This window comes from Aedes aegypti, chromosome 2 (assembly GCF_002204515.2).
Source record: "Aedes aegypti strain LVP_AGWG chromosome 2, AaegL5.0 Primary Assembly, whole genome shotgun sequence".
Classification (NCBI taxonomy): Eukaryota; Metazoa; Arthropoda; class Insecta; order Diptera; family Culicidae; genus Aedes; species Aedes aegypti.
This window is the reverse complement of record NC_035108.1, coordinates 291,490,708-291,506,677: the sequence shown is the minus strand read 5'-3', so window position 1 is coordinate 291,506,677 and position 15,970 is coordinate 291,490,708. Positions and strand designations below refer to the sequence as shown.

Below are 15,970 nucleotides of genomic sequence, written 5' to 3'. Positions count from 1 at the left end.
GCATACCCACCGTATTGGGCTCTCAGAAAGCAATCTCTGTTTGCGGCTTGGCCTACCTTACCAGAATATCGAACATGTCGTATGTCAGATCAGATCTGAACTGACTGAAACTCTCCGGATACGAGGAAAACAGCAGAAACCTGTTAGGGAAGTGTTGGCGGGCCTTGATTTGGAATATATGAATTTGATCTACCTGTTTTTGAAGCGTATCAATATCCGAGTTTGGTTGTCGTTCGTTCCCTGTCTTCCTTTTCTAACTTCAAATTGTCCTCTTCTCGCCGGGTCTCCCACAAACCGTTTCTGTTTAGTTTCGTTACAGATTTGGGCATCCTGTCCCATCAAGCTTCATCAGCTTAGTAATCTAAGTAGCTTAAATACCATTATAAAAGTACAATTAAAATCCCGAAAAATCCTTTCCTTTTCTGTTGAATAAATGTATTATCTAATCTCGAAACTTCCACAAACTAACATAGTTTTATAAAATAAATACAAATTATAAAATGTAAATAATGTAAAAAAAGAAGAGATTTCGGCTCTGTTATGCCCTACGGCGCTCGTGTCTGCCAAACAAACGAGACAAGTAAAATAAATCGAGCGAATATTTGTCATGAATCTTCTCAAATTCCAAATTTGCCATCAAATGCTTCTGGATGCATCCATTTTTCAAAAACTTACCAGTACCGTAAAACGGGGTAACTTTGATAATGCGGGTAACTTTGATAGTGTGAGACTCACAACATATTAAACGAAATAACAAGGTTTATGTTAATCAGTTAAGCAAAACAAATGCAAAAGTAAAAAGTATTAGTATGACACCTCATGTCAAAGCTATTTTCATTGAAATCAAGTACATTTGAGGATTTTTATGCAAATATTTAAAATTTGTGAGATTTTAGCATTTTTGAAACGCTTACAAACAATATGTTCTATGATCACTATTTGATGAAGTCATAATGAGTTCGTTACTTATTTTTGAAAGCCTAGTTGTAGCAGACCATGAATTCGGTCTCAAATCTCTGAGCGAAAACCATTTTTAAAAACTGGGACCATTTTTGTAATCTAAGTCAGAAATTTCCTTATAGCGTTAAACGCATAGAGGTATGCGACACCCTACAAATGTTCCGTAATGCATTCAATTTTGTTCGATTTATACTCCATTATCAAAGTTACCCCAAAACAGAAAACCGACTTTCGATTTTTTGAAAAAATTATATATCCATTCAGAATAAATCTTTTGGCAATCTATCAACTGGAATCGATAGTTAGGATACCAGTACTTGTTTTAAAAATATATATTATAATTCTTTGAAACAGCATGCATAAATATTCGCACGGCGTGTCTGGTAGAACAATATTATCACAAAAAAATAGGCATCGCTAAATCTTTCAGCATTCGAAAATATACGTTTTTAGCTTTCATTTGACGGGTTCCCCAAAAAAATCCACCGAGGGATCCCGAGCATTTTTTTTTTATTTTAAATTTTTGTTCCTTGAAGTACAATATTTTCAAATATAATCATGGTAAAAGACAGTTTTTTTTTCTCTCAAGCTCGATGGTAGCCCAAATTTCAAATGGAAGTTGATATAACATAGATATATAAGATTACATATTGTAATAGACATAACTGTCCTATGTGATCTTGGGGATACGACATTTACTCGTACAGTGGAGGACACACTCACTTGAGTTCAACTAATTTTCATTCTTTTACCAATATCCGCACAGCTGAGCGGTAAGCAAATTAATTTTAACTGATATGTCAGCCTTACATCAAGTTTACTTAAAATAGCACCTTTGGGTGCCGTTACCAAACGTCACTTTTACTAACATGTCAACAAACGACCTTTTACCGAGATTTGCACAGCTGAGATCGGCATTCGGATTTAAGTGTGTATTAGATTCTAGTGTTTATTTGTTTCTGTTCATATTTAGAAAAGATTAATTTTATTTTCCTTCTTTCTGGAATTACACCCCTATTGAGACAAAGCCAAGTTCTCAAATAAGAGTTCTTTGGTTATTCATTTACTGAGAATTTGATTCGCCTATCATGATTGTTTTATTTTTTTATATTGTGTGTAAGAAAAATATACTCGACCGATGAGATCTAATCAACCATCCTGAAAATTCCACAAACTACGTAACGCTATAGGGGGAGGGGGGAATAGCGTTTAATTTTTCCATACAAAAAACGTTACGGAGGGAGATGGGGTGAGGTGGTCAAAAATTTCCGATTTTAGCGTTACGAATAAATGGACGCTGCCAAACGATTGATACGAAATAGAGCTCTTTTTAACCATTTTTACAAATCAATATCACTTGCTACTGGGTTAATATTGTCATGTTTTCCACAATTAATATGATATAAAAAAACAACATGCCAAAATAGTGACTCTTTGAATTGAAAATAGTCTTGCAGTTGTGTTAACTCAACTGTTAAATCCAGAAAATATCGTGGTCAACAGACACTATTTGCTTCATAAATTAGCAAAAATGCCACATTTGAGGAACAGAAAATCTATTCAAGATTCAAGAAACGCCATTCCATGATCAAGTAAGTACTAACAGTTTGGACCAGACCAAAAGAATCATTGAGTCATTTTTTTTTTCAATCAGTACGAAACAGTCGATAAATTCGATATCTTTGGAAGTTTGTTCATTATGTCTCTGCAACATAAATTCCATGGACATCTGACATAAAAAAGGGACACATGATTTGAAATTGGAGATCCTAATTTGGCTCCTTCTGACTTAAGTTTATGGAGCTACTGTAAAAACAGAGGCAGAGCTCAAGGCAGACTCTTGAGTCGCTATCATCGCAAAACTCCCCAAAAAGCTCCAGAAGGTAATGTAAAATACATGCTATATGGAGCTCATTTTGCTACGACCAATAAATGCAGCCACTTGATTGATGTTGCTTTCATGAAATAGCCCAAAAAATTGCAAAAGTTGCACCCTGTATTCGCTGATGTCCGCACGAATGTTAAGGTATCCTTTCGAGATATTGAAACCCTTAGAATAAAGTCATAAAAATCTACTGTAAATTGCAGTTACTCAACTCTACGGGGCAAGTGGGCACATGAAATTTAACTTTTTATTCTTCCTCATAACACTTACCGTTGCCAATAATCACATAATTAACCATATCTCATGTTGAAAACATATATTATATGAATATGATATCAATCTAAAAGGAGTATAAAATGGTTAAATTTTCTTGTTTGTAAGCTACTTACGTGTTTTAATTACTGCAGTAACTGTGAAAATTGTATTATTGTTGTTCTGCTTGTCAGAAAATCACTTTCACGGTGGAATTATTTTTATGATTTGATTTAACAGAAAATATCACTATATTCTTATAAAATTTTAAAATTCCAAGCTAAAAACATCAAAATAACTTCAATACTATTAAAAAAGTCTGTGTAGTGTCATTTACTCCGGGTGCCTGAATAATATTCTTAATGAGGATTTTTTAAGCTTTTTGCTAAGGCTTGGGTAACACGGCGTTTAAGCATATTCCATTTACTTTCGTAGGCCGTTGTAATGTTGATCCATTCTACTTTTAATCTTTAACGGTTGATTGGCAAAGAAAATTCTCAATATCTAAGTACTCATCAAACTCTAAGCTGGGAAGCAGGCTATGTCCCAGCAGAGGTGTAATGCCAGACAGAAGAAGAATAAATTTAATGTATTCTGACCATGAACAGAAACAGTGCTCGGTTAGATATACTTCCACAGTATGAATAAGTGAACAGTCGAACTTACAACATATCTAATCGAATAAGTGTCCTATAGCTCAATAAATCCTCAAAATCACATAGGACAGTTTTGTTTTTTACAAAATGAAACTCAATAGATATGTATATATATTTATTTTATGAACTTTTATATGGAAATAAAACTTTTATCCAACGAGCTGTCTTTTGCAATGATTACATTTAAAAATAATGTACTCTAAAGAACAAAAATTTTAAATAAAAAAAATGTTCGGGATCCCTCGGTGGATTTTTTTGGGGAACACGTCAAATGAAAGCTTAAAACCTATATTTTCGAATGGTGAAAGATTTAGCGATGCCTATTTTTTTGTGATAAACCTTTCCCATATACACGCCGTGATTCAAGTTTTCTTCGAAAAAACTATCAAAGTTACCCCGTTTTACGGTATTTGATTTTAGGCAAAATTTTAGCTATCCCCTCTGTATATCACGAGGAATGTAACAAAGATATGGAAGAGGGGGTTTTTAACATTTTTTAATTTGAACACCATTACTGTCTAGGATCCTTCGTGTATGTAAAGAAGAAGATATCTTGAATGGCTTAAGCATTACTTTTCTCAAAAATAAATACATGATTGCAGGTGGAGATATAGGGTGATAGGTGATATTGGTACCAGGACTGTGTTTAAAGTTGTTGAATAATTTTTCAATCTTGGCTAGAACATATTATTTCGGAATGTCAATAAAACACTTTTTTACATTTATCAGAAAATAATTATTCTCCGCGCATGTTTTTTTTTCGTTTATTTATATGTAAAACCTTGTTTTTCATCAATTTCATGTCTAATGTTCTTCTACAATCTTATGTTGTAGCATCGTAAATATATTTCAATGTTTATGTATAGATCACAATCAAATTAGCTCCTTGCTCATTTTACGTCAACTTGTTCGTTTTTATTTCACTTTCTATGCATTTGCATCAATCAGTCCCGCCTGTTGCATCATCATCATCATCATCATCGTCAGTCAGTCGCTCCAGAGCCACTCCATTCCCATTCATTCCTGATACCTCAAAAATACGGTTTCTCTATTTCAGCACAGTTCTCGTTCGCCCAAAAGCACATCGCCAATATTACTAAATCCCTCTCTCTGTATCACAATCGCTCGCTTTCGTCACAGATCCGATATAGAAGAAAAATTGCTCCACAAAATCATTTCCATCAACACCCATTCTGAAATGGTTTGCCGGTTCTTGTTTTTTTTTAATCTCGCATCAAGTTTGGTTGTAGTGTGTGTGTTGTGTATGTATGATTCATGCATTCGCTTGCTTATTTTGATTCGATTAGTAATAGTGTTTTTACGACTAATATCATTATGCCTACAGTTTATTGTTTTTTTTTATTCTTTCTTCCTTGAAAACTTAATTTGCTCTTAGCGCTGTTACTATCATGCATTTGATCGATTCAATGTTTTTTTTTTGTTTTTCAAAAGCTACGTACTGTAACCTAGACTGCAACTGTTTTATTTTACCTTATTAGTAGAATAACCGTACGCATGATCTTCTTTCCCTATTCGAATAGTTCATTAAGCTAAGAGTTGAATATGTGACTCGTGTTATTTACTCGCTAACAAATAATGCAAAATTCCAGTTCTTTCATTCACCCTACGTGCTTTCTCCTTTCTAATTGAACACATGTTTGTTTATATTTTACTGTTTTTTCGTTATTCAATTTATTATCGAATCCTAGAGAAGATTTTGATAAAGGAAAATATTATGTTCAAACTTGTTAGCGGTAGTGTGTTGTGTTGTAAGGGGAAAATACTGCGAGACTCTAGTTAAATTGTTGATAAATGTTAGCCTGGCTTTGCACTGGTTGATATTTCGTTTGTTATTCTTGTATTTTCTCGGGTGTTTCGTGAAAGCAAATGTTTTCATTGGGTTGGGATTGACTTTGAACATAGTTGCTTTCTTGGAGGCATTTCGTTAGATGCCCTGTTTGTGGTTATACCAATTATACGACGATGATATTTATGGTGGTGATTAGAATAGATTATTATCGTTCAGTTTTATTTTTTTCACATCCTAAATAATGAAGGATAGGGAAAGTGTACCAGTTATGGCCATATTGGTTCCCTACTTGGCCATATGCAAAATTTGGATAACTTTTACATTTTTAATCTTTTTGAATGTTTAAACATCAAGATTTATCCTTTATTTTACTGCTAAAACACAAAAGATTTTTCTAAATGTGAAGGCATTAAAGATATCATGTATGGCGAAATAGGGAACCACTATGGCCATAACTGGTACACCTACCCTATCTCTAATTTTAGCGCATTTCTCATGAATAAAATGTTTGTTCCGTGAGTAATTTAATGCTGCCAAGGTTCTTACTTCCCATCCTTGCTCATTTAAGAATCATAAGTATAAATTATAAGTATAAATATCAGTCATCTCTACTCCTACAGAGAACTTTTCTGGCTAAGCCAATTGCCTGATCTCAGAGAATCTCACAACAACGACAATACCGGGGTCGTGGTCCGTTTGAGGTCGGTGGCGGTGTCACTGGAGCAAAGTACGCATGTACTTTTATATTTGGTAGATGGTTCTGAAATAATAGAAGTTATGTGTTCATTAATAAGTTTAGATTAAAAATTGTTCAACATATAAATGAACGCACCAACATAACGATACCACAGATGTAACATTTTTTAGAATAATTTGCAATCAAAATCATCGAGTGTCCGTTTGACGCGATTCAATATCTTCGAATCAATTAAAAGGTTGTCGAGATGAAGTGAGAAGTGGCGATACGTCTGTTTGTGGCAATACTTTGAACAACATAAACTCTTTTATAACCAGCAACAGTGAGATACTTGATTTAGGATTTTACTTTTACTTTGTTTTGTTATAATTCTAATCTGAATTTTTAAGGAAAAAGTTACAGTATGACAGCGTTGAGCATTTTATCAACAAATATGATAATACTTTCGATGCTTAAAGGTTATTTTTTGATTATTTGTATATTGTCATATGAGAGTGGCGAAATCGCAAAAGGCGAAATACCACTTAAATAAAGATAAATAGAAACTTCACATCAATTTGTCCTTTTAATCCAATTGCAAAGTATATGTAATGTTTAACTTTTCGGTAGTTGATAAATAGATTATTATTTATACTATATGCAAGAAATGAAGAATTTTGAGTGGGGGCTTCAAGCATGTTGAAAACAATTTAATTTAAATTCTATCGTGAAAATTAAACCAACCTATGTATATCTTAAACGAAAATTTAAGTCCTATTTTACATGCTTGGTGGTTTCAGATCACTAAAAAGTTTAATGTATCATAGTTTTAATTTCATGTGAATATCAATAAAGCTAGCATTTTTTGCAGCTTTCGCGACCTGTGGCCCAAAATTGTGACGTGCTGGTACATTCATAAGAATCAGAAACCCAAAATTTACTAGAGACACATGATTTGATCATGGAGACTGGCAAAAATGGTATTTTTGTTACGCTGTTTAATAAAATTTTGGTGCAAGTGTAGGTACTGCATTAACTTACCCTCAGCCGACGGATAGCATTTCTAGATATTAGTTGGCAGTCGTAGAGTTCTATCCGCTGCAAATTGTGACAGGATATTAGATGTTCGAGCGTTGCATCGGTTATCAGTGGACAGTTGTCCAGTTCCAGGACGGAGAGACTTTCTGCAGCGCAACCGCCGGCAGCCAGCTGCCGGATGCCTTCGTCGGTAATCAGTTCGCAGTGTGATAGAGTCTTGAATGACAAATATAAAAGAAAGAAAATGTTAGTCAACGTAGGTAAAGACTTATGGTAATGGATAGCGGTGATGGTCTTCTTCTTCTTCTTCTTGGCATTACGTCTCCACTGGGACAATGCCAATGTACTTTTCCACAGTTATTAACTGAGAGCTTTTTTTGTCAGTTGTGATCCAATCCAAAGAAGAATCCAAAAAAGTACACTTAGTAAATATTCAAGAGACATCCCTTCTGAAATTCTTCTTCTGTCAACTTCCTGAAGAAAATACCAGAAAGAATTCCTAAAGAAAATTTTAGGACAATATCTGAGAACAAAAATCCAAACAAATTCCAGGAAATTTCCCTGTGGTCCCTGTGGAACATCTCTGGGCACGAAAATTGTTGTAGATATTATAGTGAACTTTCTTGTCGAATTCTTGAAAGCAATGCTTCTAAAATCTCCAGAATTCCTAATCCATTTTTCAACCTATTTGGTAATTTACAGCTTTAGCACCATTTTCCAAAACTCAAAACTCATTATTTCTTCAAAAACTCAACTTGGGCGAAATTTGAAAAAAAAAAAATGTTTTGAAATACTGGATTGTTTCCACTCCATCCATTGCAATGGCAGAATCTTGTAAAAGTTATTAATTGATGCCTTACTACTGATAACTCGTAGATTTCTTCATCACCCAGGGAGCATTCCACATGATATCTGTAGCAGATATGCAGTTCGAAGTAGATTTTTGTGAAGATTTATGACGAATTTCTGACAAGGTCAACGGAGTGTTACAGCTGAGAATTTCAACGGGTTCTTTTCAAATCCCATACTTCTGATGTAGCTACCATGCAAGGTAGGGATTTTCCGAATATTCATATCGAGTTGCGTGCAATTTATCAAAAATAAGATTCCTGGCTTGCAAAAAATTCATTTTTTCTCAGAGATATTTTTTTTATGTAAACAATTTTTTTTTCAGAGTTTTATATTTTTTTTATGAAAAGTTGAAACCTTAAGCTTTTATTCCATGCAAAAAAAGAATGGTAATCGGTTGAGCTGTTCAAATGTTATGATTTTTTTAAAAATAAAAAAAATGCGCTGAGACCTACAGTGTGTACCGATAAAAAAGTACTATTTATTTATTTTCAAGAAATATATCTCAAAAACTAAAAAACATACCTGGCTGAAAATTTGACAGTAAACGTAAAATTTTCTGAACATTCAAGAAAAAAAAATGAAAACAGCAATAGTTCTTTTGGTCCCGAGTTGAAGCCTCGGTTCAAGCGGTTCAAAAGTTATGATTTAAAAAAAATAAAATTTTTGCAAAGTCGGAAATGGTCACCCTAATCATAAAATCCAAAAACACGTCTATCCTCATTTCGGAATTCTCAAGGAATTCGGTGACCCACAAGATAGTTTTTTTTTCATGGAATGGCTTGTTATTTATTATAGAGTTTTGGCACTTTTTAGCAAAAACTGCTGGAAACTTTCACCTACCCCGAGCTATCTGTATGCCTAAGAGGATTAGGCTCTGTGGATCTCATTCGTCAGTTTTTATTATCCTAAAGAGTCTGCTGGATGAGCTTCTCAGTTGTGGTGGTGGTGGTGGTATGGTGGTTCAGGAACCGTCTCACTATACTGCAGGTTCCAAGAACCACCGTGTTTGGATGCTGTGTAGGTTCTTCGTTAATTCCATTTCGTCTACGGTCCTTAGGAGAGATTCCGGGACAATTCCAGTCGCTGATAGGACTACTGGAACTATACGGACCAGGTGCCACATCTGCTTCAACTCCTCCGCCAAGTCATGCTACTTTTCTATCTTGCTGGAGAACGTTGATTGAACATTGTGGTACAACGATGTCGATGAATGTAACTCGCTTCATCATTTTGGGGGGTTGGCACGGATGAGGACGTCCTACAGCAGTGTACTGCTAGACAAAACCTCAAAAATTCATGTTCTCAAAATCACTTGTTAATATTTTCAGAGACGGTGACGAGTGACGGTTTCTCAAAATTTGAGACTGATCTGTTTTGTTTTCGATTTTTGGCAGCATCGTAAGTGTGGGAAAGTCAGCAAAATTGGACTGATTAAAATTCATCAACTATGGTTCAAACAGTTGTATTTCAATGAAATCATAACCGATTTTAGCTCAATAGGCTTCATTTGAAAGCGTAGTCTTAAGCCTTCTATTTGACAACAGTTACATAATGTTTAAAATATTGAATTATTATCTGCAGCAAAAGGGTTTTTTACAATCTTTCTCCAAAATATTGGTAAACTTGCAAACTTTCGACAACTTTACATAATGAAGAGTTTCGGGAAAATGAATTACTCACTATGAATGCAAATGCAAATCGTTCATACTTTCAGACATGCAATAGTTTTTCTTGTCCCTTTTTGCCCCTAGGGATGAAAATTCCATTTCCTTTTATCACTATAATTTATATATTTCATTATTTAAATCTGAATAATATTTCATAACTCGTTTAAAACTTTAATGAAATTACTAAAAGGATGATACATTTGTATCTCTAGTTCAGGATTATGCACAAATGTCAGCATTACAACCATTTTTTGTAATAATAGTTTTTTATTCGATTGGATAAAAAAACTTAATTTGGACAAATTTCACTAGAAAATTTTAAATTCGACAGTTATTTCTTGCGGGATGATATCAGGTATCCAAGATAGTTAATAGATTATAATTATCAAGCGATCTGGGACGTATTTGAGGTTTTGTCCGACCTTTGCATGAAGGTCCGCCACTGTACGTTCCTTATGATCTCGCGATCCCAATACAGCTTTATGCAACTATTTTCCAAAACCGGGTCAGGCACCTACCTGCCTATAGTAGGGCACAAAACGATTTATCAAGTTGTGCTTAACTTCGTTGTGACGATCGAAGTAGGCTAATTCAGCTAGTACAGGACAGCCGGCAACTACATGCTCGATAGTCTCCCCTACTGAATTACACTTCGTATAGCGGTCCTCCACGTTTTCGTGCAATATGTACTGCCGATAGTTTTTCGTCGCAATTACCCGGTCCTGGAAGGCTACCATGAAACCTTCTGTTTCTGAGAAGAGGTCACCCCGCATCAGCCACGTGTTTGACGCCTCCTTACCGATGTACTCGAGTTTCAGTTGATGGGGGATGCGTTCCTTCTGCTTCCACGTTGCGATCATCTCGTCGACAGTTTTGATTTCGCAGTTCAGTTGGTAATCTTCCTTGCGCCAGATACAGGGCGCCGGATCCGTGGTCAGCTTCGCATACAGTGCGGTAAATTTCGTGGCGGATCTGGCTTTCTACGAAATATGCCTGCAGCTGCTCGATCTGGGAGACACATAGTGCCTGGATATCGGTGACACCTCTTCCTCCCTCCTGCTGCACCAGGCAGGGTGACTCTCTCAATGGACGATTTTTGGTGGCGCATTCGGTGCTTGGTGAACGCCACTTGTACTGCTCGTTTTATCGCTTCCAAGTCAGTCTTGGTCCACTTTATCACCCCGAAACTTTACGTCAGCAGGGGCACAACAAACGTGTTGATCGCCTTCACCTTGTTGCCGGCAGACAGAAAGCTCTTCAAAATACAGTTGACACGAGATAAGAACTTTTCCTGCAGCTACTTCTTGATCATCGTGTAGCGAATCCGAGGTATTCATACGTTTCGCCTTCATCCATATTCTGAATCTCCTACTGTTCGTTAACGCGGAAACAGCTGGCATCCACAGCTTGACCCCGATGAAGATGAATTGACCGGCATTTGTCAATTCCAAACTCCATCCGGATGTTGTTATTGAATGTCGTAACTTGCTGCAACAGCTAAGGCAGCCTCTGCACTGATTCCGCAAACAGCTATGCCGTCGGTAATGTATAGGGATCTGCTCCACATCCCCATCGCGTATTACATCAGCCTGATGACGTTCCCGTCTACCTTATACAACTGCAGTACCTTGAGAAGGTACGAGTGCGGTACTGTGGCGTATGCCTTTTTGAAGTCGATGTACGCCATACTCAGCTTCCTTACAACGACTGCATCTATGATAACCTGATCTTTGCAGCCTTGCATGTTTCTGCGACACCCTTTCTGTTCCTTAGCCATCACGTTGTTGGTGTCGCAATGGTCTGGCACCCTCCACGCTATTGCCGACGACAGCACTTTGTACAGACTCGAAAGGCACGTTATTGGTCTGTACTTCGTTGGGTCAGCTGTGTTTTGGTCCTTTAGCAGAAGAAATGTGACACCCCTGGTAATGAATTCCGTGTCCTAGTGCAACCTACTGCTCTACTTTAAAAACCTTTGAAACTAATCCTGGTTGATTTTTCTAACATATTTCAGGTATGTCTAAGAAATTGATATGCAAAATTCTTTGATAAATACATGATTTTTTTTCAAGCTGGCCATCAAACTTCCCGAGGGCTTGAAGATGTTCACTTAAGGCTAAGTATGACGAGCTACTTACTCTAGCAGCCATGATGACTTCACATCTCGCAACTTCAAAGTAATTAAAATAGTCCTCATTGTTCATATCGATATGGAAAAGTATCTCTATATGCGCTTACATGCAGAATGTACAAAAGATAGACAAAATGATTGAGATAGGCAAAATTTTGTCCAATTTCAAATGATCATAACTTTATGAAAAATGGATAACATTGGAAGCATCTGGAATCAGTCGAAGACAAATTTGGTCTAGTTTCAGGAACTTGCTCGGCCATGCATATTGGCCACCGGACACCGGAAATGTTCCAGATTGTCCGAATGGCATTTTTTTCTGTCGCTTGTATTTTTGTGTGGTGTGAAGTTGTATAGATGTTTACAATTTTCCTAGAAACAAGAACTTATAGGAAGTTGAATACCCGCGGACGCATTAAGATTCGTTAAAAATCATCAGAACAAGTGGGTAACAAACTTTAATATTTTTAAGGAAGCAGTTTTAGAAGCTCCGTTTACCATGAACACTGTGCAGTAGATCCCATGTGCTTTGGAAGATGTGGAGAATTTTCAGAACCACAAGATCTAATAACCACTTCATTAGTAGATTCCAGGGACCCCTAAGGCAGTGGTCAATTCGGAACATGACCACATCCCCCGGAGGAAATGAAACCTACTACCGTGACCTGCTCTAATTCCGTGTGTTGCCTAATACCGTGTATTTGGGAATTATGTGGATTTCTAGCATATTAAATTATTTATTTTTCTAAATGATTGTCACAAACGTTACTATATTAAGCAGTATTTAGAAAGCCATGACAAATTTGAACTAAAGTTGCACACACAAGCAAACATAAATCATGTTGGAATGTAAACACCTGGTGACAACACACGGTATTAGGGCACGGTTGCTTCGGTGTTCCAAATACCGTGTTTCAGTTATAATTCCAAACTGGCGAACTAAAATATACATTTTATTTCCCGAATCAATCATGCAAACCTTAAGGCGTTGTTTGACACAAAAGTTTTATTTCTGATGCGCTTCGTTCGTTCAATTTAGAGATGTTTCAAAATGTCACCCGGAAGTCGGGGTCAGATGCACGGTATTTGGAACAATGGTATGTTTAACAACAGCAACTGTAACCATGGTTGAAATTTTCAAAATGGTTTAAGTCATATTTTTTATGCGAATTATATGAAACGGTCTACTGTATAAAAATTAAAATACTTGAAAATAATTATATATTCTTTTTTCCTGATCGATTGGAACTTAAGTTTTTTTAACCTCACGGTAATAGAACATGTCACGGTATATAATGGTCATGGCAGCCGGTGGTTCTGAAAGTGATCCCGAGAGCATCATCTTCAAAAATCTTAAAGTTTGATACACATATTGATATGGTTCCAGACATGTTCCAAATTGGCTACTGGCACCTGAAACCTACTATTCAGTGGTCAAAGAAATAAGTTGCTCTGAAGGCTTCCAGAAGCATCACCTTCAAAAATCTTGATCTTCGAGACCCATTTCTGAGTGTTTCCGGACATGTTTTAAATTGGCCACATCCCCCGGAGCCCCTGGAACCTATTCTAGAGTGGTCATGACAGTGCTGAAAATGCTTCGAGAAGCATCACCTTTGAAAATCTTGAAGTTTGGTGCTTATATTGATATGGTTCTAGATATGTTCCTAATTGGCCTGGAACCTACTATAAAGTGGTCAATGCATCTGATGGTTCTGAAATTGCTGCTGGAAGCATCAATTTGATGTTTGATGCCCACTTGGATATAGCTCCGGATAATATATACATGATTAGAAATACTATAATCGAAGTTACCATTTGTGGCTATCGTGAGCAACTGTGATCAAAGTTACCTTTGAAGATCTGAGCTGCCAATCGTCATCGACCTGATTTGTTATTCCCTAGGACAGGACGTGACAGCTCAACTAAGACTGCCCCGTTGTGTTTCAGTCGTTAACCTTGACGATACAAAAGCCAGTGTTACCAGTATCCTTTTGAAGCAAATTTTGTGAACAAATTCAAATATAAAGGCTCATAATTTGATTGTTTCTTGTACGATTCATACATTTAGTGCATCAAGGATGCTATATTAAAAAACAAATCAGATTTTAATTCAAGACCGACGATATTTTAGAGAGAATTGATTCCATATTCGATAATTCCAATGGGTCCGGGGAGTGGCACAAGCAGGCAGGCCGAGGTTTCTTCGAAGCACGTATTCCTGAGCCGACCAAAAGTGAAGTTTTTAGAATTTTCTTCACTTCGGAAACCAAAAAAACAATAATTGGAGCTGGTCTGAAGCTTCGTTAAAATGCTTACACAGCTGCCGGTTTGCAGTAAATTATTAAGACTTTTCTAACTACAATCGGTATCAGAAAATAGCACCTTCACACTGGCTACGAATACAGTTATCGGATGGTATCACACTCTATCAGTCGCTAGATCAGTCGGGACGGAGGACAAGACCGGTTACAATACGAGGGAACTCAGCTAGTGTTTTTTTTTTTTTTGGAGAGCAGTAGCTTTTCCTGAGCGCCCTGAAACGCTCAATGAGTTTGACATTTTGACAAGAATAGGAAATAAACATTGGAGCAAGCCATGAATTGCCGATTTCCTGAGTGTGCATTTAAATGCATTGAAATTTAACAGATGCATCAGAAGTGATCCACCCCTTGGAATTGACACAATTTCCATTATTTTGGTCTCAATTAGGCATTTTTATGTATTTTAACATTGAAGGAGCACATGCTTTGAACCTAACATCGAATATGAATAGATTTGAAACAAAAAGATTCCATTTAAAATTTTCAAATTTTTGATGAAAACTCTAAAAAATGAACTAGCAACACGGCCGGGCTAGCAACAAAGTGCCCTGTTGCAATCAAACTTAACGATGTGAAAGTAGGCCTTTGTCAAAACGACCAATGAGAAGTGGTCTTTTTTGACAGGCAATTGGTTTCATTTTTGTACTTTGACCTGTCCGGTCTTGTCTTAGGTTATTCCTAATCAAGCCCTCATCAAGAGCAGACGTATTTTATTACAACTCTACAATAAACTGTTATTTGTTCATCAAGCTCTATTTACTACTTCCTTCCCACTTTTGAGATCCGAACAAGACCAAATCTCTTCAGGTTATGGGTCCCTCGACGAAAGAGAATTACGGATGAGGGCAGGATCGTCAATGCACAGAGATTTGGTCTTGTTCGGATATGCTACCGTTTATGGGATAGGTCAGCAAGAAAAGTTTTCATTGCGAGAGATGTACGCTTCAATGAGTCCTGTATGCCGTTTGCAACAAATTCGGAGCCGGTTGATGATAGTCCGCTGGTGATTCCAATACGTTACGAGCAAGAGGGGGAGAATCAAGTTGATGATGCTGCGAACGATGTGGAAACCGTCCGTGAAAGTGACACAGATAATGATGATGATGATGCTGATCGATTTTCCGAAAATTTCCTCGATGAACTGAGTACAGACGAGGACGAATCTCAAGTTAAAGACCGACACGATACACAACCTGAGGCGCTCCCTTCGCATTCAAGACGTGAAGACAGCATAGAGTAAACCACGAGGCGCAGCGAACGGGAACGCAGACTCCCAGGTAAGTTCCTGGATTTTTTCACCGGTTTTAGAGCAACCTCTGCTGTTAAAATTCCCAACCATGTAGATTCACCGACGAACTATGCGGAAATCACAGACCGTGATGATAGGGCGCTCTGGTATGCTGCTGTGAACGACGAGCTAAAATCCTTGAAGAACAATCAAGTTTGGAAGATCGTTCAATGCCCGGATTGTGTGAGACCGTTACAATCGAAATGGGTTTTCTGCACTAAACAAGACGAAAACGGCGTTGTCATCAGACACAAGGCAAGACTTGTAATCAAGGGTTACCTGCAGAAACCTGGATTGGACTATCAAGAGACGTATGCTCCAGTGGCATTAGGGGCCCAGATAGCCGTAGCGGTAAACGCGCAGCTATTCAGCATGACCATGCTGAGGGTCGTGGGTTCGAATCCCGCTGGTCGAGGATCTTTTCGTAAAGGAAA

The 15,970-nt window shown here is 37.0% G+C and overlaps 1 protein-coding gene and 1 long non-coding RNA gene across 3 annotated transcripts in view; one reads left to right on the top strand and one right to left on the bottom strand.

Annotated features, from left to right (window-relative positions):
• Positions 1-6,052: 6,052 nt before the first annotated feature.
• Positions 6,053-15,970, bottom strand: part of LOC5569184 (F-box/LRR-repeat protein 20) — a 46,098-nt gene continuing 36,180 nt past the window's right edge. For both annotated transcript variants that reach the window (XM_021845361.1, XM_021845362.1), the window contains exons 10-11: positions 7,281-7,493; positions 6,053-6,323 (exon numbers count right to left, since the gene is read on the bottom strand). In XM_021845361.1, the coding sequence (XP_021701053.1) occupies positions 6,216-6,323; positions 7,281-7,493 (321 nt within the window). In that variant the 3' untranslated portion in view covers positions 6,053-6,215. The remainder of the gene's footprint in view (positions 6,324-7,280; positions 7,494-15,970) is intronic.
• LOC110676648 lies at positions 13,637-14,997 on the top strand. The gene is made up of 2 exons (XR_002500597.1): positions 13,637-13,817; positions 14,920-14,997. It is a non-coding gene; the product is annotated as an uncharacterized LOC110676648 (long non-coding RNA).